Below are 24,949 nucleotides of genomic sequence, written 5' to 3' on the forward strand. Positions count from 1 at the left end.
TCTGTTATCATAGTTCCCCCCGAAATCTCAATCTTGGAGCATTTCAAGAGAGATACAATCATTGTGAGGAAGGGAGCGGCTATTGAGATCCCTGCTGAGGTGGTGGGTCTGCCAATGCCAGAGGTTCAGTGGTCTAAGGATGACGTCGTCATCCCCATGGCTACTGAGACACTGCTGATGGAGTTCGAGGAGGTGGCCCGCACCAAGTGCACCACCAAAATCAGCATCCCTGAGACTATCAGAGGAGACAAGGGAGACTACAAACTGGCTGCCACCAACTGCCATGGCAAAGCACACCGCATCATCCATGTGGAGGTTCTAGGTAAACATTTTCAGCGATCATTAACATTTTCAGCAAACAGATCTGTGATAACCATACAATTATAATATTAGTATAATCGTACGTAGGTGTGTCAGCGTTCGACACCTTGTAGAGTCAAGGGGGAATGCAACTCAATATTAGGAAGGTGTTCTTAATGTTGTGTGCACCCAGTGTATGATTTTTGAAGAATATAACTTATAAATGCCTCATGACCTTAGTTCAACTATCCTACCCCATCATAACTGAAATATAAACATGGTTTACTCCAATGTTTGTCAACAAAGTAAATGTAAACACAACAAGCCTCAAAACGTGGTTAAAACTATAATTTTGATATCATGGATCGTCAGTCCTTGCATCAATAGCTCCGTCTATGAATTTGAGAGTGGTTACACTTCTCTAGCCCGATCCCTTAGTTTTTTACCAAAACAGGGGTGGGGAGTTCACTTTGTTATTGTTTCTATTGTTGATTGCTAGTTTAAAGAAACGGTGGTACTTATCTGGGTATTGTCATTATAGATACTTTCAAATAAGTATTTTAAGTCTTTCAAATAAGTAAAATGATAACTAGTATTTCAAAAAAATATCCGCAATATTCTCATAATGTTGTATTTGCCTTCATAGACCGCCCTCTGCCACCACGTGACATTGTGGTGTCTGACATCCAGGCTGAGTCTTGCTATCTGACTTGGGCGGTCCCAGAGGACGACGGGGGTAGTGAGATCACCAACTACATCATCGAAAGGAGGGACGCCAGCAGGAAGAAGTCTGACTTTGAGCAGCTCACCTGCAATATCATTGATAGGAGATATGGGGTTAGTCCAAACTCCTGTTAAAGGTCAAAACTAGTCAAATACTGCTTTAATGTGGGGTCTGGGGTTAAGTTTCCCCTTGGTACAGATCAACTTCCCCTCCCCCAATCCTAACCTTAACTATTAGCTAGTGGGGAAAGGTGCAAAACTGGCCCAAGATCAGCATCTAGGGGCAACTTCATTTTACACCTTCAATAGGATGGTTAGTTAACTTATAATAATATGATGGTGATGATTACTAATGCATTGATATCACTCCTTCTAGGTGTACAAAATGGACAGGATGGGCCAGTACCAATTCAAAATCAAAGCTGAGAACAAGTTCGGAATCAGTGACGGTTGTGAATCCGAGAAGGTCGTTCTCAAGGATCCATTTGGTCTTCCTGGTCCACCTCGCAAACCAAAGGTCATCGCAGCAACTTCCACTACCATGACGATCACCTGGGAGCCTCCACTGCAGAACGGTGGCTCCTCCATTCAGGGATACTGGCTGGAGAAAAGAGAGAGAGGAGCTGGGATCTGGGGTCGTGTGAACAGAGCTCCAGTCACCAAGCCTGCAGTGAAGGGTTTGGAATACACAGTCCTCCGCCTTAATGAAGGGGCTGAGTACCAGTTCAGAGTGAGGGCTCAGAATGCTGCTGGAATCGGACCTCCCAGTGAAGCATCTCCATGTCAATTCGCTGTTGATCCACGCAGTAAGTACAGTACTCTTTCTTTGATGTTGTAGAATAGCTACAGTGCACTCGGAAAGTATTCAGACCCCTTCCCTTTTTCCACATTTTGTTACATTACAGCCTTATTCTAAAATGGATTCAATAAAAACATTTCCTCATCAATCTACACACAATACCCCATAATGACAAAGCAAAAACGGGTTTTTAGAATTTTTTACACATTTATTCAAAATAAAAACTGAAACATTATTTACATAAGTATTCAGACCCTTTGCTATGAAACTCAGAATTGAGCTCCGGTGCATCTTGTTTCCATTGATCATCCTTGAGATGTTTCTACAACTTGGAGTCCACCTGTCGTAAATTCAATTGATTGGACATGATTTGGAAAGACACACACCTGCCTATATAAACTCCCACAGTTGACAGTACCAAGCCATGAGGTCGAAGGTAATTGTCCGTAGAGCTCCGAGACAGGATTGTGTCGAGGCACAGATCTGGGGAAGGATACCAACAAATCTCTGCAGCATTGAAGTTCCTCAAGAACACAGTGGCCCGGTCAAAGTGAGCAATCAGGGGAGAAGGGCCTTGGTCAGGGAGGTGACCAAGAACCCGATGGTCCCTCTGACAGAGCTCCAGAGTTCCTCTGTGGAGATGGGAGAACCTTCGAGAGGTAAACCATCTCTGCAGCACTCCAACAATCAGGCCTTTATGGTGGTGGCCAGACGGAAGCCACTCCTCAGTAAAAGGCACAAGACAGTCCGCTTAGAGTTTGCCAAAAGGCACCTAAAGGACTCTCAGACTATGAGTAACAAGATTCTCTGGCCTGAATGCCAAGCGTCACGTCATGAGCAAACCTGGCACTATCCCTACGGTGAAGCGTGGTGGTGGCAGAATCATGCTGTGGGATGTTTTTCAGCGGCAGGGACTGGGAGACTAGTCAGGATTGAGGGAAAGATGCACGGAGCAGTACAGAGAGATCCTTGATGAAAACCTGCTCTAGAGTACTCATGACCTCAGCCTGGGCCGAAGGTTCACCTTCCAAAAGGACAACAACCCTAAGCACACAGACAAGACAATGCAGGAGTGGCTTCGGGACAAGTGTCTGAATGTCCTTGAGTGGCCCAACCAGAGCCCGGACTTGAACCCGATCGAACATCTCTGGAGAGACCTGAAAATATCTGTGCAGCGGCGCTCCCCATCCAACCTGACAGAGCTTGAGAGGATCTGCAGAGAAAAATGGGAGAAACTCCCCAAATACAGGTGTGCCAAGCTGGTAGCGTCATACCCAAGAAGACTCGAGGCTGTAATTGCTGCCAAATGTGATATTTGTAAAATTTGCAAAGATTTTTAAACCTGTTTTTGCTGTGTCATTATGGGGTATTGTGTGTAGATTGATGAAGGGGAATTGTTTTTTTTAATCAATTTTAGAATAAGGCTGTAACGTAACAAAATGTGGAAAAAGTCAAGAGGTCTGATGACTTTCGGGAATGCACTGTATGTCAAGAAGACTATATCATTATTCATTATTATGGCAGATTCCCCTTTGGAAAGAGATCTTCTGACCTCAACGGGACTTTCTGTTTGAATAAGGATTAAATACATGCATAATTACATTTGGGTAAAACTTGCATTGACTTTTTTTCAGATCCCCCAAGTGCACCAGGAATGCCAGTTGTTAAGGACAAGACCAAGACCAGCGTCACTCTCACCTGGACCCCACCAGAGAAAGATGGCGGCAGCCCAGTCAAGGGCTACATCGTTGAGGTTCAGGACACAGACTCCCTAGATTGGAAGAGAGTCAGTGACCCTGAGAAGCTGCACCCTACCACTGAGATCACTGTTCCAGACCTGAAAGAAGGCCAGAAGATCAGATTCAGAGTCACCGCTGTCAACGCTGCTGGCAAATCTGAACCAAGCGCACGTTCTGCTGACATCACTGTCCAGGACATCTTAAGTAAGTCTCAGCTCTGTTGCCTTGCCAACTTCTATGCCATTGTCTGACAACAAACTGAACTGGCACTGTAAAAAGCATCTAGACATTATCTCACATTTCTTTTAGACTAAAATTTTGTTTTCAACAGCGGAGATTTGTATAAACCTTGCTGTTTGTCTCTCTGACATTTGCAACATTGTTTCAATATCAAATTCGATCCCCAGCTGTGCCATAGTAATGAACGAGTCTGGACCAGACAGACAGACAGGTAGCGTTTCTCAGACAGTCGGAAATCATGAATCAGCTGGCATAATTTTTATGGATATATACAAAGAATAGACCATTAGAAAAAGTCAAACGAAACGAAGTGCAGCTAGTTTGCAGTCTTTCCAGCTTCAGTTTGAAGTGATTGTGTTAGCCATGTTGTTGGCTAGCTCCTCTGAACAACAGTGTCCTGACGAGTGAGTACATTTTCATTAGCTCATTGTTATGGATGTATCTAAATAAATGTCACTAGAAAACAGCTTTAACAAATGAATATTCAGCTACTTTGCTGTTATTCTGGCTGCACCTTTTCGACTTGATTGTAAGTTAGCCATAGTTGGCTAGCTAGCAAGCCAGCCAGTATGACAATGGAACACTTAGAATGAACGATTAGGTTGTGTCCATAGATACAGAACAAAAAGACTGAATGACTGGGTCGTGTCTCTGGCAATCGAACCGATAGAACGAACGACCAGCCGGCTTGGGTAGCAACCATAGATTTGTGTCGGGACTATATCTTGTGGAAGGATGAAATAGTATTTATTCATAAAAATAATGTTTTTAATTAAAATATATGAATTATTATTTGAATATGTTGGTAACCTGTTGTATAAAAGTGATAATGCCCTCGAAGCTGGTGTTTGGAGGACATTTTGCCACGGTTTACCAGCACGAGACTCGTGCCAATATATCCACCAAACACCGGCTTCTCGGGCATTATCACTTAATTATGTGTGAGTTTGGCTTGTTGATTTGAGTTTTACTGATGTACTATACTATGCTTTTTACTATAATAATGTACTTTTTAATTTCACAGCTGAACCAAACATTACTCTGGAGGTCAGCGCCCATGAGCTGTTGTCCTGCAGAGCTGGAACTACCATTAAAATCCCAGCTCTCATCACCGGCCGTCCCACTCCTAAAGTTACATGGGAGTTCAAGGATGGAACAGCAGAGACCGAGAAGAAGAATGAGATCCATATCCTTCCAATCGATTCAAAGGTAATGAATCTATACAAATACAATAGAGAAATCTATAGAAATCCAAGCTTTGTTCTTTTTTAAAGGAATAGTTATTTTCTACTTTTGTTTTGTTCGATCCAAACCATTTTTTATGTTTTCAAGTCTCATGTAATAATCATTGTGTATTTTGTAAATGTCTCTACTCAGATCGTGTCAACTGATACAACATCAGTTGTCACCATCCCTGAGAGCCACCTCAAACATGCCGGACGTTACATCATCACAGCGGAAAACGCAGCTGGACACAAGAACATGAAAGTCAGAGTCAATGTCCTTGGTAAGTAAAAACAAAATAACACACGTGGATAAACAAATGGGCCAAGTCTTTTACAAGATTCCTAACCATTGGCAAAACCTTATTTTCAGATCTGCCTGGCCCACCCAAAGACCTCAAAGTCACAGACATCACAAGAGGTACATGTAGACTTACATGGAAGGCTCCAGATAGTGACGGTGGTGAGAGGATCAAGAGTTACTTCATTGAGAAGAAGACTGTGGAAGGAAAAGCTTGGACCAAGTGCAACCCAGCCTGTGCTGCCCAGTCCTTTATTGTGCCCGACCTCATTGAGGGACAGGATTACCTGTTCCGTATCCGGGCGGAGAACCGCTTTGGATTTGGACCACTAGTTGAGACCATTGAACATTCAAAGGCTAGAGATCCTATCCGTAAGTGAACAACATTCACTTCATCCACAGAGCCAACCTGTTCTATAGAACACACACCTGTTATATTGTACCAGCCGTTTCTAATCATTCCTTGTATTCTTTTTGTTCAGATCCTCCTGATGCTCCCACAAGGGTAAAGATTCAAGAAGTGACTAAGGGCACAGCCACCCTGACTTGGAAGCCACCCAGGAATGACGGTGGAGCTCCAGTGACACACTACACTGTTGAACGTCTGTGCTGGGACAGTAGTGGATCTCAGAAGCAGTCCTGGAGACAGTGCAACAGACGTGATATTGATGACCTCACCTTCAAGATTGAGGACCTGACTGAAGGAGAAGAGTATGAGTTCCGTGTCAAGGCCGTGAACGAAGCCGGCCCCAGCAGACCATCATCTACCGTTGGACCAGTCGTCATCCAAGACCAGACACGTAAGTTGATATAAAGATGGAAAGATGGTTGCTTCATTTAACTCTACCGCTTCTCTCTCCCGGATCCGGGATCCTCCTCATCAAAAAAGCTGACTAGCATAGCCTAGCCTAACGCGACAGGGATATCATATAATATAATTTTCATGAAATCACAAGTCCAATACAGCAAATGAAAGATAAACATCTTGTGAATCCAGCCACCATTTCCGATTTTTAAAATGTTTTACAGCGAAAACACAATATGTATTTCTATTAGCTAACCACAATAGCAAAAGACTCAACTGCATATTTTCACCATTTTTCTACTGCATAGGTAGCTATCACAAAACCGACCAAATAGAGATATAATTAGTCACTAACCAAGAAACAACTTCATCAGATGACAGTCTTATAACATGTTATACAATAAATTTATGTTTTGTTTGAAAATGTGCATATTTGAGGTATAAATCATAGTTTTACATTGCAGCTACCATCAAAAATATCACCAAAGCAGCCAGAATAATTACAGAGAGCAACGTGAAATACCTAAATACTCATCATAAAACATTTATGAAAAATACATGGTGTACAGCAAATGAAAGATAAACATCTTGTGAATCCAGCCAATATTTCAGATTTTTTAAGTGTTTTACAGCGATAACACAATATAGCATTATATTAGCTTACCACAATAGCCAAACACACAAATGCATTTATCAGCAGCAAAAGGTAGCGATCGCAAAACCAGCAAAAGATATAAAATTAATCACTAACCTTGACCAACTTCATCAGATGACAGTCCTATAATATCAGGTTATACAATACACTTATGTTTTGTTCGAAAATTTGCATATTTTGAACTGCAAACCGTGGTTATACATTGTGAATATGTAGCATCGATTCACCAAATTGTCCGGAGATATTTTGGACACTCACCTAATCTGACCAAAGAACTCATCATAAACTTTACTAAAAAATACATGTTGGACAGCAAATGAAAGATACACTAGTTCTTAATGCAACCGGCGTGTTAGATTTTAAAAAATAACTTTACCATAACAAAGAGCTTACGTTATAGCGAGACAGCGCCCGCAAAAAGGGCGGAAAATAGGACTCAACATTTTCCACAGAAATACGAAATAACATCATAAATTGTTCCTACTTTTGCTGAGCTTCCATCAGAATCTTGTACAAGGAGCACTTTGTCCAGAATAAATCGTTGTTTGGTTTTAGAATGTCCTTCTCTCCTGTCGAATTAGCAACCTTAGCTAGCCATGTGGCGTGAACATGCCCATCTTCTCCTGACGCAAAGAAAGGAAAATTCCAAAAGTCGCAATAAACGTTGAATAAACTGATACAACTCGGTTGAAAAACACTACTTCATGATGTTTTTATCACATCTATCAAATAAAATCAGAGCCGGAGACATGCACCGTGTATACCGAACACTTTTCAGAAGCCAATGTTGATGTCCTTCCCGCGCCTAGGTAGAGAAAGGAAATTCTGGTCACGTCATTCCAAGAGCTCTTGTTCGACCTCAGATCAAGCTAGACACCCCATTCCACCTTCCACTGCCTGTTGACATCTAGTGGAAGGCGTATGCAGTGCATGCAAATCCATAAATATTAAGCAATTGAATAGGCAGGCCCTGGAACAGAGCATTGTTTTCAGATTTTTCACTTCCTGTCTGGAAGTTTGCTGCCAAATGAGTTCTGTTTTACTCACAGATATAATTCAAACAGTTTTAGAAACTTGAGAGTGTTTTCTATCCAATAGTAATAATAATATGCATATTGTACGATCTAGAATAGAGTACGAGGCCGTTTAAATTGGGCACGATTTTTCCATTTTTCAAACACCTGAAACAGCCCTTTTCTGCAATCTAGAGCCATAATAATTATGGTTAATTCTATGTGAAAAATATATAAGTATTTTTCTGCATTTCTAAGCATACCTCTTGACCTGTCTATATCCTCCTGACTGGGGGTTACTTTCTTCCTAAATATGCTTCTCTGCATATCTGCTGAAATCTGGGTAAAATTTAAAGGAATTATTCAGTACATTTAGTTATTGCTTGCATTTCTAAAATCTACCAACCTTGCCAGCAGGCATGCCAGCTAAGATAGTTATACAAGCTATCTACTCTAACTTGATCGATTTACCTGAAATCGCTTCTTGGTAGCTAGTTACGAGTTTTGGAAATTATTTGGGATAGCTAAAGCCAACTTCATAAAATTACTAGGTGGCTAGTAGTATTACAGAGATAGAGAAAAATATACATGTATATACAGTATATATAGATATTTTTTTAAAGAGGACAAATCTGAAGGTGAATCTGATGTGCCCCCTATGGGCATGACGCCTCTGGAGTTAGGTGTTAAAAGGTGTTTAGTGTCTAAAAGAAAATAAGTGATTTTCTAAAATGGATGCCATTGTTTATCTCTCAGGTGCTCCTGCTATTGAACTGGAGGAGTTCATGGAGGTTGAACAAGGAGCTGATATCAGCATCAAGGCAAAGATCAGGGGCTGTCCATTCCCCACTCTCACCTGGCTCAAGGCTCCAGCCCACAAGGGTGACGAGAAGGTTGAGGTTGCATATGACGAGCACATCAACAAGATTGTGTCTGATGATAGCTGCATACTGCTGATCCAGCAGGGAAAGCGCTCAGATACAGGCCTCTACACTATCACAGCCAGTAACAGCCTAGGAAAGGCCTCCAAGGAGATGAGACTCAACGTCTTGGGTAAACTTCTTCTTTACATTTTAGTAATTTAGCAGATGCTCTTATCCAGGCAGACTTACATATCAATGTTGAAATTCAACATGCTTTATTATCATATTTTCACAGCCAAAATCAACAAATTACATTATTAAAAGTTTTATTTTCACTTAACAAATGGTATCGCTTCCTTTCTTCAGGACGTCCTGGACCACCATCCGGTCCTGTGAAGTTTGAGGAGGTCGACGCTGAGAAGATCACCCTGTCATGGCTGCCACCTAAGGATGACGGTGGCTCCAGAGTGACCAACTACGTCATTGAGAGGCGTGTAGCCAACAGGAAGACATGGATCCCTGTGACCAACGAACCCAAGGAGCGTATCTGGACGGTGGAGGGCCTGATGGAAGGGCATGAGTATGTGTTCCGAATTTGTGCTCAGAACAAATATGGAGTTGGAGAGCCTCTGGACAGTGAACCTGAAGAAGCCAGGAAACTCTATGGTAAGTGTAGAGAGCAAAATATTATCTTTTCATGAAAGGATTTGCATCAATCAATAAGATGTATATAGAAAGCCCTTTTTTTCATTCATAGTTGTCACAAAGTGCTTTACAGTGACCATTCACATCATAATACACAAGTCTGATGAAAAACCTGAGAATGTTGAAGTCAAGATGAACAGAATTCATGTTTGTTTGTTTTTCATAAAGCTGTTCCTGGCCAATGCGAAAAGCCAACCATTTCAGCTGTTGACCATGATTCTATGATGGTCAACTGGGAAGAACCAGAAGACGATGGAGGCAGTCCAGTGACTGGCTATTGGCTGGAGCGTAAGGAAACCACCTCTAAGCGCTGGAACAGAGTGACGCGCGACCCCATCCGGGCCATGGCTTTCGGGGTGTCCCATAATGTGACTGGACTCATTGAGGGGTCACAGTACCTCTTCCGGGTCACAGCTATCAACGCAGCAGGATGTGGACCTCCTAGCGCGTGCACCGACCCCATCTTTGCCAGAGATCCTATCTGTAAGTATTGTATGATACTTGATTTTACTTCTGCCCGTGGCTGTTTAAAATATCATAGGCCCTTGACAACTGTCCTCCATCTCACTTGGCTTAAGGCAAGTTTGTAAAGGTTGCACCAGTTGACAGTACGATACTTAAGTATGGCACTGGTTGAAGCTCAATGTTAAATATAAATCTCTCAACCATCATATCTTAGTGAATATGACACTAATGTCGATGAAAATGTGCAAATTCACTTACACCACACTCCCTGCCGCTCATCATGACCTGTCCGGCTGAGAACCACAAACCGAAATTATAACAGGATCGTTGGCAATTGAGTTTACATAGCATTTTCTGCAAACACCTAGTTTAACTTTTAGACGTCAGATTAACATCCATAAAGCATCCATAAAGTGACCATAGCATCCATTGGATTGACTAAGTTTGTGGGTGCAACAGTTTTTATTAAATGTATAATTTATCGCTCTCATGTGCCCATTTCGGTCCATTAAGAACCAATGATATGCTACCTTTTTGTAGCATTTCTGACAATGCTAACATATTTTTCAGCCGAAGCTCAGAGTTCTAGCACCGGGTCAAACAACTCAGTTGCTTGGCAACAACACAGCTGCTGCCATATAATTAGGAATTAGAATAACTGTTTGAGAAGGTTTGAAGCCTAATCAACCTGCATACACATTGGCTAAATCGCCCTTAAGCCCTTTATCGAGTGGCCACTTGCTGATGTGTTCGATAGTGATCAATCGAGTCTGCAAGTGTTTTGACCAAAATGAGCATTGAGACGATGCACGCTCGACATCCCAACTGCCACTTACCAATATTCCACATTATAAAATCTATTTGTGCACATTCTCCTGGGAGCGGTCTTGTAGTAGCTAGTATGACTTGCTATGAAACATGGGCAGTGCACTCAGGGAGTGACAAGAGTTGTAAAAAGAAAATTACATCTCTCTACTTCCGCACAGAATATGTCCAAGTCTATCAGTCGCCAGTGATTGCATCAGCTGATTTGGCTTGTTGTAGACTGCTTGCTGCTAGCTAGCCGTGGTTAGCTGCAATTTCGTTTCATATAAAGTGGCTGGCTCAGGGTAAGCTAGCTAGAGAACTTGTCCATTAGCTAGCTAGCTTTCGTGTCCATTATGAAACATCAGAAATAACACCCCTTCAAGCACTACAGTCCTTTGCTAGAAGTGCGACTAAGACCAGCTCTGCAAATAATTGTAGATGTTTTAAGATTTCTTGATTTATGTTGACTTATTCAGACTATTTTTGAAACGTACTTGATTGGCTCATGAACGAGCATATCAAGTGATCGAGTGCTGGTTCAAATCCAGGCTGCATCACGTCCAGTTGTGACTGGGAGTCCCATAGGGTGGTGCACAATTGGCCTGAGGTAGGCCGTCATTGTAAATAAGAATTTGTTCTTAACTGACTTGCTGTCACGTTCCTGACCTGTTTTCCTTTGTCTTGTATTTATTTAGTTGGTCAGGGAGTGAGTTGGGTGGGTTTGTCTATGTGTGATTTTCTATGTTGGGATTTTGTGTTCGGCCTGGTATGATTCTCAATCAGAGGCAGCTGTCAATCGTTGTCCCTGATTGAGAATCATACTAAGACAGCCGGGGTTTCACGTGTGTTTTGTGGGTGTTTGTTTCCGTGTTAGTGTTTTCACCACACGGTACTGTATAGGTTTCTGCACTTCGTTTATTTGTTTTGTATTTCAGTGTTCAGTTTTCGTTATAATAAATCATTATGAACACTAACCACTCTGCGTATTGGTCTGATCCGTCTCGCCTCTCCTCGTCCGAGGAGGAGGAAGAATATGACAGCCGTTACACTTGCCTAGTTAAATAAAGTTAATATATAAAAAATAAAATAATTCTGTGCCCAGCGGGTTTGAAGTGTTCGGTTTGAGATTCAGCCATTTTCTGAAGAACAATAGACCAACATATCTACTGTAGTAGTTCAAAGCTGTGTGCTGGAAGACCTTGGTTGAGCATGGGTGGATGGGTGGTGCTCATGTGAATGTCCTTCCTTTTTCGGCTTCAGACCAATGCCTACTTGTAGTTTTTTTGTTTTTGATAGCTTATTGCACAGATTTTTCAACCATATTTCAGTGTTTTAAACATGGTTTGAATTTTATTGTGTAGCCGTCCCTGGACCTCCAACACCAAAGGTCACAGACTGGACCAAGTCATCAGTGGATCTAGTCTGGATCCCACCTCTGAAGGATGGTGGATCTAAGATCACGGGATACATTGTTGAATACTCAGAGGATGGAACAGACAAATGGGTTAAAGTAAGTATAATGATTGTTTTTGTAATTTTAATGTTTTTTTCCCCAATAAGGTAACCTGTATGTGCACAAGTTTTACATAACATATGTTTTTGTTTCAGGCTAAAGACAAGGAGCACAGAAGCACCAAGTTGGTCATTACTGGATTGAAGACCGGTGGATTCTACAAGTTTAGAGTGACAGCATTGAATGCTGCAGGCCCCAGCGAACCCGGTGAAGTCCCAGACGCTATTAAGGTTGAAGACAGAACAAGTGAGTTAACTTCTTAAATTTCTCCTTCTTGAAATTATGATCTCTTGTTTTAGGAGAGCTTTTCTTTATTGACCTGTTTATATCCACATATGATAATATCATGGTTTAAAATTCATCTGCTCCCTGAAATTGTGATCTAGTTGATCTTTGGGATAAATGGAATGATACTATTATGTTTTTATGCCTATCGCAGTTGCTCCTGAGGTTGACCTTGATGCCACAGTGAAGGAAAGGATGGTAGTCCATGCCGGTGGTGTGATCCGCATCCTGGCCTTTGTGTCTGGCCAGCCTGCTCCAAAGATCACATGGAGCCGTGATGACGGTGCTCTACCACCAGAAAGTGCAGTTGAGACCACCGCTATCAGCTCATCGCTGGTCATCAAGCCCTGCACCAGAAGACACCAAGGAGTCTATACTCTGACTGCTGCTAACTCAGGAGGAGAAAAGAAGAGATCTATCATTGTTGATGTCCTGGGTAAGTGTGTAGAAATTACAGGAAATAATCAATAAATAAGATAGGAACTCATACACATGCAGAACCAGGACGACACATAAAGAAGTGTGTGTGATACTCAAGTTGAGATACTTTAATTAGATTGTAATGTGGAGAAACAATCTTGTGTACACAAGTTATTATCTCTTGTACACAACTTATTTTTATTTGTTCTCTGCTGTCCCTGTAGCAGCTCAATAACAACCATGCATGTTACCACAAATAGAACAGAAGTCTCACAATCTTTCATGTTCTTCCTCAGATGTCCCTGGTCCAGTTGGCGTACCCTTCACCGCAGAGAACCTTACTAGCGACTCCTGCAAGCTGAACTGGTTTTGTCCTGAGGATGATGGTGGTTCTGCCATCACCAACTACATCATTGAGAAACGCGATGTGGAGAGGAAGGCCTGGACTACCCTGTCCTACACAGTCACCAGACACACTGCTGTGGCCCACGGACTGCAGAACGGAAAAGCTTACTTCTTTAGAATCGCAGCTGAGAACTCCATTGGAGTTGGACCTTTCGTTAACACCGCATGCGAAATCATCATAAAGGATCCCATCAGTAAGTCTGGTCTACATACATAACTAGATTACCTTTTCTTGGCCTGGGGTGGTCAAGCGGTATAACCCGCTGCCTCTCAAGCACATGTACAGTACATTGTACCACTGCCCGTATGGGTTCTTTCAGCACTCTCTCCTAACTGCCCCACTCCTTTAAAAAATAAATGTTTAAAAAAAAGTCCTTTCTTATTCAGACATCTAAAAAATGTGATGTGATGACTAATCTATTGTGTTGTGTTACCCAGCCGTTCCAGACCGCCCAGAGGACCTTGAAGTAACAGCAGTTCATAGAGACTATATCAGCTTAACATGGAAACCTCCTGTGTCTGACGGAGGGTCAGAAGTCACCAAGTACATCCTGGAGGCCCGTATGATCGGCAAGGACAAGTTCACACGTCTGACCAAGGAGAAACTGATGGAGAGGAGATTCACCTATGACGGTCTGAGAGATGGGGACACCTATGAGTTCAGAGTTAGCGCTGTGAATGAAATTGGGCCCAGCAAGCCATCGTTCTGCACCAAACCAATCACCTGCAAAGATGAACTTGGTGAGATGGTCGCCGTTTTCTACTTTGATTCTACCAAATCACTTTGATTAAACTTGATTGTAGATTACCAAAAACAGAGGTTGTTTTGAATTTAAATCTTATCTTGAAATATAGTAATGATATTGAATGTCCTTTTTCAGAACCCCCAACCATTGAGCTTGACTTCCGTGACAAGATCATCATCCGTGTTGGAGAGAGCATGGCTCTCCAGGGTCGCTACACCGGAAAGCCCTCTCCATCTATCATGTGGTACAGAGATGACGAAGAGCTGAAAGCAGATCAGCACATCAAGTTCAAAAACTCACTGACCACCATGACTTTAGGCCTTATGAAAGCCAAGCGCGAGCACAGCGGCAGATACTGCGTGCTGGTTGAAAACAGCACCGGCTCTCGAAAGGGCATTTGCAATGTGACCGTTGTAGGTAAGTTGTTACTCAGTCAAGCTGAAAATCTCACATCAATGGCCTCTAATATTATTTGTTTAATTTATGTTAAAAAATAAAATCAAATGTAGATGAACCAAAGTTCATGTTTTGAACCAAAGTGACCAAACCATTATCATAAATTATGAACCAAAGTGACCAACACATTATGGTTTCCTATTCAGATCGCCCAACACAACCAGTTGGTCCAGTCATCTTTGATGAAGTTCACAGAGAGTTTATGGTGATCTCTTGGAAACCTCCTATTGATTCTGGTGGAGTGGACGTGTCCAACTACATCATTGACCAGAGAGACATCAATAGTGACATCTGGAGGAATGTAACATCTGCTTCGACGAAGTTGACGTGCAAAATACCCAGGTTGATTGAGGGAAAAGAGTACATCATGAGAATCTGTGCTGAGAACATGTACGGAATCAGTGACCCACTGGATTCAGAGGAGATGAGAGCCAAAGATCTCTTCAGTACGTAATCCCTGCAATAGATTGAAATTATTTAGGTTGTTTCTCAAATGGCATCTTATTCCCTATATAGTGCATTACTTTTGACCAGAGCCCTGTGGGCCTTGGCTAAAAGTAATGCACTATACAGGGAATAGGGTCCCATTTGGGACAAAAACATTATTTACTTATTTTTTGTCCACTTGAGTGCCATTGTTGCTGTTCCTAATGTGACTTGTTATCCTGTGTTTTACAGGAGTGCCTGAGGCACCAGAGATGCCCAACGTGAGGGAGGTGTATGCTGACAACTGCCTTGTGCTTTGGAGCAGACCTCGTGATGGCGGCAAACCCATCACTAACTACATTTTGGAGAAGAAGGAGCCAGCTGCAAAGAGATGGTCTCGTGCCACCAGAGAACCCCTCTACCCAACTACTCAGTTCAGGGTGCTTGACCTTATTGAAGGCTGTCAATATCAATTCCGGGTTATGGCAGAGAATGAAATCGGCACTGGTGACCCTAGTCCCCCATCAAACACAATTCTTGCCAAAGATCCAATTGGTAAGTCTATTAACTATTTTAAAAAGCCTAATAAGCTATTTGGTCTATTGTCAATGATTGATATGAAGTTAGGATTGGTAACTGATGCATTTTCTCTCTGTATAGTTCCTCCCAGCCCCCCTGTACTGCCAGAGGCAATCGACAAGACCAAGGATACCGTAAGCCTGAAATGGCAGCTACCTCGCCATGATGGCAAAGGCAAAATCTTTGGTTACCTTGTTGAATACCAGAAGGTTGGTGCAGTAGAATGGTCACAGGGCAATGAGACTCCTGAAGAGTGTCCAGAATGCAACTATGTTCTAAAGGGCCTGGAAGACGGAGCAGAGTACAACATCAGGGTCTTCACTGTGAATGCTGCTGGACCCTCTGAGCCTGCCCCTTGTAAGCAAACAGTGAAAGTACATGACAGACTGGGTAAGTAGTTCATCTTTATTTATTATTACTTTATATCAATGTGGAAATGATCATCAATAATTCTATGTACAACTTGTACAATAATATATTTTGTTGTATCCCTATACAGAGAAACCAGAGTTGCTGCTTGATGCCAATATGTCCCGTGACCATCTTGCGATGGTAGGAACTAATATTACTCTCAGTTCAGTGATCAAGGGCATGCCACCTCCCACTGTAGTATGGCAGAAGAACGGAGAAGAGGTTCCCGCAGATCGTTGTACCATTGCTGCCACTGCCACTGGCAGCAAACTTGTTATGCTCAACTGTGTCCGCTCAGACAGCGGCAACTACACACTCACTATTGAAAATGCAGCTGGAAAGAAGTCCGCTACATGCACAGTGCTCACCTTAGGTATGTTACATTTAACTGAGAACAATTAATAAGAAGTTTGTTTATTTGAGAAAAATCCCAACAAATAGTTGCTCGAATTATGCATAGTTAACACAATGCAATGTACTGCTGTTGATTTTCGGCTTGTTTGTTGGGACATATCATTTATTTAAATAAGTAAAAAAGGAACATGTTGTGTTGATTAATTGATTAATATTTGCGTGTTTATCTAGATAAACCCGGACCTCCTCGGGATCTGAAAATCTCTGAGATCACCAGCGAGTCAGCCTACCTGACCTGGAAGGTTCCTGAGGATGATGGAGGGGCTGTCATCTCTCACTACGTTGTGGAAAAGAAAGACGTGGCGGCTGAGAAATGGGTGCCCGTCGCTGCATCAAACAAGAAGCCTAGTCTGATGGCTCTGTATCTTATGGAAGGCATCCAGTATCTGTTCCGTGTTGCTGCTGAGAACCAGTTTGGCAGAGGTTCCTACGTCATGACTAAGACGCCGATCAAGGCTGTTGATCCTCTTTGTGAGTACTGATGATAACAAGAATGGAATAGAATGTAATACCCTTACGGAAGTGTTCCAAAAACAATTGTTTTCACATGACTTCACATGAGAAATTTCACGTGATATCATATGATTTTCCACATGTGAAATCATGTGTTTTTCTGTAAGGGATAAAATAGATTAGAATGTTATTGCCAATCGGAGGACGGTAGAAAAATATTTGCCATCCTCAGATGGATAATAAAGTTATATTCTATATGTTTTTGAACACTTCGGTGACAATTTCCCAAATGTTTATCAACCATCTATTACTATTCATCGTTTGATTTTCAAAATTGAATGACTTTCAGATCCACCTGGTCCACCAAAGAATCTACATCACATCGACGTAGACAAGACTGAAGTCTGGCTCCAATGGGATTGGCCAGACCGCGACGGAGGAAGTGAGATCACTGGATTCATCGTTGAGCACCAGGAGGGTGAGGGAAAAGACTGGGTCACCTTCAAGACTGTCACCAATCCTCATAGCCATGTCACTGGACTGGAGGAGGGAAAGACATACAGGTTCCGTGTGAAGTCCCAGAATGCTGTTGGCGTGAGCCGTCCAGACACCAGTGTCCCTGTAACCTGCCAGGAGAAACTCTGTAAGACTTCTTTGATTAATAATAAATAAATAAATTATTTGATTTATAAAGTGCTTTTCTAGACACCCAAAGCGCTTACATATTAAGGGGGAAACTTAATCCTTCACCAATGATCAAATCTAAAGTAAATGATGACAGCCCACATGCCTCAAAGTCTAACATTGATACCTTATTTTTTCTTTTTCAGTGCCACCAACTATTTCAGTGGATGTGAAGCTTATTGAGGGTTTGATTGTCAAGGCTGGAAGCACTATCGTACTCCCAGCAGTCATGAAAGGAATTCCTACTCCCACAGCCAAGTGGGTGAGTGACGGAAAGGAACTGGCAACAAAGGGCAATGTCAAGATTGACACTGAGGGCATGAACACATCTCTCACCATCACTGGATGTGTCAGAGGTGACACTGGAGAGTATCTCCTCACCGTGGCAAACTCTGCTGGAAGCAAGACTGTTGCTCTGCACGTCACTGTGCTCGATGTCCCAGGTGCCCCCATTGGCCCGATCAACATCCTTGAAGTTACCCCTGACCACATGGTCATCAACTGGAGACCACCTAAAGATGATGGTGGCACTCCTTTGACGTGTTATATTGTTGAAAAGAAGGATACCAAAAAGGCTTGGGAACCATGGTCAGTTGTGTGCTCAGGATGCACTGGTACAAAGGCTAAAATTTCTCGATTGGAGAAAGGTCGTGAATATATTCTGCGTGTCCGTGCAGAAAACAAGGTGGGCATTGGTGCTGGACTTGAGAGTCCTCCCACTATTGCCAAACATATGTTTGATCCACCTGGCCCTCCAGGCCAGCCAACCTGCTCTGATATCACAGAGAATGCTGTGACCATAGAATGGACTCTGCCCGAATTTGATGGTGGCAGTCCAGTCAGTGGCTATGTAGTAGAGCGCAGAGAAATGACAGGGAAATGGATCCGCGTCAACAAGACACCTGTATTGGATCTCCGATACAGAGCATCAGGTCTGTTCGAGAACAACAGCTACGAGTTCAGAATCTTTGCTGAGAACGTTGCTGGTGTCAGCGAGCCCTCTCCTGTATCAGATCCAGTGAAGTGCACTCGTCCTATTACTAAGCCAGGACCCCCATTAAACCCTAAACTGAGGGACTGGAGCAAGTCATATGCTGACTTGGTGTGGACCAAGCCAACAAGAGATGGAGGCAGCCCCATCTTAGGTTATATAGTTGAATGTCAGAAATCAGCCAGCACCAAATGGGAGAAAGTTCATAAGGATCTCATCCCGATGTGCGCATTTAGAGCAATGGGACTTACTGAGGGCATGGAATACAGGTTCCGCATTAGCGCTTCCAATATTATTGGAGATGGAAAACCTACAGAGCTCTCAGAAACAGTCCTTGCCAAGGACATTTTGGTTCCCCCAGAGCTGACAGTTGATGTTGCTTGCCGTGACCTTCTGACAGTTAGGGTGGGACAGAGTATCAACCTTGTTACTAGAGTTAAAGGTAGACCAGATCCTGATATCACTTGGTCTAAGGATGCCAAGATTCTAGGCATAGACAGGCGTACTGAGATGAACAACAACTACCCTCTGGTTGAGCTGGTGATTTCAGATGCAGTAAGGCAAGATTACGGAAAGTATGCTATCCTTGCTAAAAACAGCAGTGGTCAAGCACAGGCTACCATTATTGTGAATGTGCTTGACACTCCAGGCGTCTGTCAGAATCTGAAGACCACTTACGTGACAAAAGAATCCTGCATGGTTTCCTGGGAGAACCCAGAGGATAATGGAGGAACTGAAATAACACAGTACATTATTGAGAGCCGTCAACCTAGTCAAAGGAATTGGACAGTGGTATCAAATGATTGCACCAAACGCCTTATGAAGGCACCACTCCATGAGGGTTGTGAATACTTCTTCCGTGTGAGTGCAGAGAACAAAATTGGTGCTGGACCTTCAACAGAGACCAAAACAGCCATCCTTGCTGTTGATCCCATTGAGAAGCCTGGTGACCCTATTGACTTCATTATCTCTGAGATCGGCAAGACATTCGTCTTCCTGAAATGGAAGAGACCAGACTATGATGGTGGCAGCCGTAACCTGGGCTACCATGTTGAAAAGAAACCTAAAGTGGCAGAAGAATGGGAGAGACTGCACAAGGGTGCGATTAAGGAAACTTACTTCATGGCAGACAAGTGCATTGAAAACGAAATTTACCAGTTCAGGGTACAGACAAAGAATGAAGGAGGTGAGAGCAACTGGGTGACAACTGCTGAGGTTGAGGTTAAAGAACAGTTAGTGGTGCCAGAGATCAAGATGAAGTTGCAATGGACTCTAGTGGTTAATGCCGGTGACGCCATTCCGATTGAAGCTGATGTCAAGGGAAAACCAGCTCCGGAAGTAAAGTGGACAAAGGAGAACGACACAGGGGACATCACCAAGAGCCCAAGGCTCCAAATAGAAGCCGGTGTAGAATTCTCTAAATTCCTGTTGACAAACTCAAGACGTGGAGATACTGGAAAATATAACATCACTGCTACCAATAGTGCTGGAACAGCCACTGGGTGGGCGAATGTGTGTGTGCTTGATAGACCTGGTCCTATCAGCAACCTAGTTGTAAATGGTGTTACAGTGGATAGGTGCATGTTGACATGGGATATGCCAGAAGATGATGGTGGATGTGAAATTTATAACTACATCATAGAAAAGTGTGAGAAGAAGAGAATGGTGTGGTCCATACATTCTTCTGCTGTGATCACCAACTCTGCTAAAGTAACCCGCCTTGTAGAAGGAAATGAATATATATTCAGGGTGCGTGCAGAAAACAAGATGGGGGCAGGTCCTGCAGTGGAGAGCGCACCTATTGTGGCAAGGACCGAATTCAGTAAACCTGGCATTCCAGAAGCACCAGAAGTTATCAAGATCTCCAAGGAGGAGATGACCGTTACATGGAACCCTCCTGAGAATAATGGTGGAAAGAAAATCTCTGGTTACATTCTGGAGAAAAAGGAAGAATTCGGAGTACGATGGTCTCCTTGCACAAAGCATTCCATTGATTCGACCCAACTGACTGTCACTGGTTTGCTGCGTGATCATGAATATCAGTTCCGCGTCAGGGCTGAGAATGAAATAGGACTTGGTGAACCAAGCAAACCCTCAAGATCACTCGCCGCCAGAGATTCTCTTGGTATGTATAGTACAGCAGATCTAAATATTATAAAATCATACATTCACAAAGGTTTTGCTTTAGCCTTTGCATATCCAAAGTATCTGTGTTAATATGCAGTTTGTTTATTTCGTTTTGACATTTTCAGATGTCCCAGCCCCTCCAACAAATCTGAAGGTTGGTGACAGTACAAGGACCTCAGTAGCACTGAAGTGGACAAAGCCTGTTTGTGATGGTGGAGCTCCTATCATTGGTTATGTGGTGGAAATGAGGATCAAGGGAAACAAGGATACGGTGTGGAAGAGGTGTAATGTCGCAGCCCAGCTAATTGTATGTGAATTCACTGTCTCCAGTCTGGATGATCATGAATGGTATGAATTCCGCGTTTCTGCTCAAAATCAATGCGGTATGAGCTTAACGGCGGACCTTACGATGCCCGTGCAACCCAAGGATATCCTTGGTGAGTCCTAAAATACATTTACATTTTACATTCACATTTTTGTAATTTAGCAGATGGGCTTATCCCGAGCGACTTAGTCAGTGAATAGTAAATAGTACTACAGTTTGTTTAATGTGGCATATTTCAGTTTAATTACATTGTGTGAAAGATCATTAGTGTATCATCACACTAATACATCTATCTACACCTTCTTCGACCAACAGAGGCACCTGAAATTGACATGGATGCTAGTCTGAAGGAGGGTCTGACAGTCAGGGCCGGATGTCCCATCCGACTGGTGGCAACCATCAAGGGAAGACCAGCTCCCAAAGTCTCCTGGAGAAGAATGGGTGTCGATAACGTTGTCAGGAAGGGCCATGTGGACATCATTGACACAATGACCTTCCTGGTTATCCCTGAAAGTACACGGGATGATTCAGGCAAATACTCCCTGACCCTGTCCAGCCCAGCTGGGGAGAAGGCAGTGTTTGTCAATGTCAAAGTACTGGGTAAGTAGTGTGTTTTCGCTCATCTCAGAACTACTGCATTGCTCTATTGCTGCTTGCAGTTTGAATATCTGCCCATAATCTTATAATATGTTGTACTACATAAATATGTCAATGTGATTACATGTTTTTCCCCTCAACAGATACCCCAGGGCCTGTAGTGGGTCTGGATGCCACAGATATTAAACAGACGTCCGCCAAACTGGCATGGTCACCCCCTGAGAACGATGGTGGCAGTGCAGTCACTCATTACATTATTGAGAAGCGTGAAATCGACCGCAAGACCTGGGGACCAGTCGCAAACAATATTGAACAGACTGAAACCAACGTCAAGAAACTTGTTTCAGGCACAGAGTATTTCTTTAGAGTCACGGCTGTGAATGAATATGGTCCTGGAGTTGCGAAGGTCTCGCCAAAGTCCTACATGGCATCTGATCCTGTCAGTAAGTACCCTTTTGTTTGACTGTTTCATTAATGATCTAAGAACCATTCATTAGATGCACTAGAAGCCTAGCCTTCAATTATTTAAGCCTGAATTTTGACAACTTTTTGTTGGTTTTCTTCTTCCCAGGCAAACCTGAACCATGCCCGAAGATTGATGTATTGGAAATTACAAAGAACAGTGCACTTCTGGGATGGCTGAAACCATTGGGTGATGGAGGAGCTAAGATAGATGGTTATATAGTTGAATACATGGGGCTCATCCCACCCAAACCAGAACCAGAACCAGCAGAACCAGTAGAGGGAGAGGAAGCTGCTCCTCCTCCGGAACCTGTACCTGCACCTGTGGAAGAACCAGCGGAAGAGAAGCCAGAACCACAATGGATGGCATACACAACTGTTAAAAATTTAACCCTTTCAGTTAGTGGACTCAAGGAGGGTATGAAGTACAGATTCCGTGTGGCTGCAAGAAATATCATGGGTCGCAGTTCGTACACTGAAACTAGGGACGCTTATGAGATCAAGGAACAGATGCGTAAGTTTTCTTTTTTTGCAACCAATGTTATTCACAACATATCCACACATACCGTAATAGAATTGTGATTTTTGTGTGTGATGAGGGATTATTTTTCATCAAATCAAGTTAACAAAAAATTCCTTTTTATTTGGTTTTCAGTGGAACCCAAGATTATGATGGCGGAGGCTGTGTCTGCCAAAGCAGGAGCTAAACTCAGAGTGGAAGCTCTTGTGTCTGGAAAGCCAGCACCAACCTGCACATGGATGCGAGGAGAAGACAATGTTGTTTCCTCTAGTCGTCTTGCTGTGCACAAATCTGCAAACATGTGTGTGCTCATCATCAAAGACGTGTCCAGAACCGACAGTGGACTATACAGTTTGGTTGCTGAGAACAGCTGTGCTAAAGTAGATCAGCATATTAAAATCATCATCAGAGGTTTGTATCTTAATTGCATAAAATAATTAGTCGGTTCTATTTTCAAACTATTCAAATTAAAATTGTGTTAGATGTGAATGCTGATAATGACTGTATATTAATGTTTCAGATATCCCCGGAGCGCCTGAGCCTCCATTTGAGATCAGTGACATTGACGCTGATGCCTGCACACTCTCTTGGAAAGCACCAATTGAAGATGGCGGAAGCCAGATTACAAACTACGTAGTGGAGAAGTGTGACGTGATCAGAGGCGACTGGGTAAACGCTGTATCGTCCTGTGGCAAGACTGGCTGCAGACTGGGAAAGCTCATCCCTGGAAAGGAATACATCTTCCGTGTCCGTTCTGAGAATCGCTTTGGAATCTCAGACCCCCTTACATCGGACAGGATGATTGCCAAATTCCCCTTCGGTGGGTTTTGCACAAAAAATCTAATAAAACTCTGTTGTATTGTTGTATCGTTCACTTAATCTAAAACTTGTTTTTATTTGATTTATTTTTTCAATAGATGTGCCCAGTGAGCCTTTAAACTGCCACATCACCAAGGTCAACAAGGACTGTATGTTTGTAGCCTGGGACAGACCTGAGAGCGATGGTGGCAGCCCTATTACTGGCTTCTACATTGAACGCAAAGAGAGGAACAGCCTCCTTTGGGTCAAGGCTAACGACTCAGTTGTCAGATCAACGGAATATCCCTGTGCAGGCCTTATTGAGGGCTTGGAATACAACTTCAGAGTATCTGCCATCAATCGTGCTGGACAGAGTAAGCCAAGCAAGAAGTCTGACTTTGTCACAGCAAGAACACCAGTTGGTATGTGTATTTTTAATTCCTTTTTTCCTATTATGATACATAACTCGTACGACTTCTTCCTCAAACATTGTGTACTTGATTTATTCCTGCACAGACACACCAGGCAAACCAGAGGTTCTCGATGTTACCAAGAATGCAGTCAACTTGGTCTGGACTAGACCAAAGAATGACGGTGGAAGCAAGATCATTGGATATTATGTTGAGGCCCTGAGGCTCCCTGGAGACAAATGGGTCCGTTGCAACACCAGCAGTCAGAATGTACCCAGAGAAGAGTACACTGCAACTGGACTGGAGGAAGACATGGAGTACCAGTTCAGAGTCATCGCAAAGACAGCTGTCAACATGAGCCGGGCATCAGACATCACAGACCCAGTTCTGGTCTCTGCAGAGAAGGGTAGGAATATTGCATTGACATTTGTTTCCTCTAAATTAAGCAAATATATGTATATACCATCGATTTGATTGGATTTTAGTGCATTTCTGACCATGTCTCAATTATCATTTCAGTGCCACCAAGAGTAGAAATTGGAATCCCAATGAAGAGGCTTAAGCCAGTGAAGGCTGGAGCAAATGTACTTCTTGAGGCAGAGGTGTTTGGAAAACCGATGCCCAAGGTTACATGGAAGAGGGGAGAGGAAGTATTGAGAGCTTCTGAGATGTTGAAGATGTCCCAGTTGAGACATCTCTTCAGCATAGAGCTTCTTGGAGCAACAAAGGAACACACAGGAGAGTATACTATTTTGGCAGAAAATGCAAGTGGATCCAAAACTGGAGAAATTAAGTTAACGGTTTTCGGTAAGTATAAAGACAGACAAAGATATATTTCAAGATATTTGTTTTTTCAACTAGAAACATATTACATTTATTATAATCAAGAAACATAAACATATTCTTCTTCTTAGATGTCCCCGGTCCACCAGTCTCTGTCAAGTTTGGTGACGTGTTTGCCAATAGTGTCCAGATTAGTTGGGAGGCGCCTATTGCAGATGGAGGCTCGGACATCACAAACTACATTGTTGACAAACGTGAGACCAGTAGAGCTGAATGGGCTCAGGTCGCAGCCCATATTCAGGGTGATGTGTTTGAACTCACCACAAAGAAACTGATTGAGGGACGAGAGTACCAGTTCCGCGTCCGCGCAGAGAATAGATTTGGGGTTGGAGAAGCCATCTTGACTGATCCCGTCTATGCCAGGAATCCATTCAGTAAGATTTCTATTTACTTTTTTCATATACTTTAATGCAGTAGTTTTAATGCAGTAAATACTTTAACAGACA

General features: G+C 42.9%; 1 protein-coding gene across 1 annotated transcript in view; it reads left to right on the top strand.

The window, feature by feature from the left end:
* ttn.1 (titin, tandem duplicate 1) overlaps nucleotides 1-24,949 on the top strand; it is a 167,156-nt gene that overhangs the window by 85,765 nt on the left and 56,442 nt on the right. Inside the window, exons 124-157 of the mRNA XM_055871142.1 lie at nucleotides 14-322; nucleotides 947-1,137; nucleotides 1,400-1,829; nucleotides 3,457-3,765; nucleotides 4,826-5,010; nucleotides 5,179-5,308; nucleotides 5,398-5,697; nucleotides 5,808-6,125; nucleotides 8,555-8,851; nucleotides 9,028-9,327; nucleotides 9,535-9,849; nucleotides 12,000-12,148; nucleotides 12,247-12,397; nucleotides 12,591-12,872; nucleotides 13,153-13,455; nucleotides 13,700-14,002; nucleotides 14,143-14,424; nucleotides 14,610-14,909; nucleotides 15,142-15,444; nucleotides 15,550-15,858; nucleotides 15,968-16,252; nucleotides 16,465-16,764; nucleotides 17,096-17,389; nucleotides 17,577-20,546; nucleotides 20,674-20,985; nucleotides 21,189-21,473; nucleotides 21,614-21,913; nucleotides 22,042-22,446; nucleotides 22,588-22,863; nucleotides 22,973-23,272; nucleotides 23,370-23,672; nucleotides 23,767-24,066; nucleotides 24,180-24,467; nucleotides 24,575-24,877. Of these exons, the coding sequence (XP_055727117.1) occupies nucleotides 14-322; nucleotides 947-1,137; nucleotides 1,400-1,829; nucleotides 3,457-3,765; nucleotides 4,826-5,010; nucleotides 5,179-5,308; nucleotides 5,398-5,697; nucleotides 5,808-6,125; nucleotides 8,555-8,851; nucleotides 9,028-9,327; nucleotides 9,535-9,849; nucleotides 12,000-12,148; nucleotides 12,247-12,397; nucleotides 12,591-12,872; nucleotides 13,153-13,455; nucleotides 13,700-14,002; nucleotides 14,143-14,424; nucleotides 14,610-14,909; nucleotides 15,142-15,444; nucleotides 15,550-15,858; nucleotides 15,968-16,252; nucleotides 16,465-16,764; nucleotides 17,096-17,389; nucleotides 17,577-20,546; nucleotides 20,674-20,985; nucleotides 21,189-21,473; nucleotides 21,614-21,913; nucleotides 22,042-22,446; nucleotides 22,588-22,863; nucleotides 22,973-23,272; nucleotides 23,370-23,672; nucleotides 23,767-24,066; nucleotides 24,180-24,467; nucleotides 24,575-24,877 (12,387 nt within the window). The remainder of the gene's footprint in view (nucleotides 1-13; nucleotides 323-946; nucleotides 1,138-1,399; nucleotides 1,830-3,456; nucleotides 3,766-4,825; nucleotides 5,011-5,178; nucleotides 5,309-5,397; nucleotides 5,698-5,807; nucleotides 6,126-8,554; nucleotides 8,852-9,027; nucleotides 9,328-9,534; nucleotides 9,850-11,999; nucleotides 12,149-12,246; nucleotides 12,398-12,590; nucleotides 12,873-13,152; nucleotides 13,456-13,699; nucleotides 14,003-14,142; nucleotides 14,425-14,609; nucleotides 14,910-15,141; nucleotides 15,445-15,549; nucleotides 15,859-15,967; nucleotides 16,253-16,464; nucleotides 16,765-17,095; nucleotides 17,390-17,576; nucleotides 20,547-20,673; nucleotides 20,986-21,188; nucleotides 21,474-21,613; nucleotides 21,914-22,041; nucleotides 22,447-22,587; nucleotides 22,864-22,972; nucleotides 23,273-23,369; nucleotides 23,673-23,766; nucleotides 24,067-24,179; nucleotides 24,468-24,574; nucleotides 24,878-24,949) is intronic.

The sequence above is a fragment of the Salvelinus fontinalis genome, chromosome 19 (assembly GCF_029448725.1).
Source record: "Salvelinus fontinalis isolate EN_2023a chromosome 19, ASM2944872v1, whole genome shotgun sequence".
Taxonomy (NCBI): domain Eukaryota; kingdom Metazoa; phylum Chordata; class Actinopteri; order Salmoniformes; family Salmonidae; genus Salvelinus; species Salvelinus fontinalis.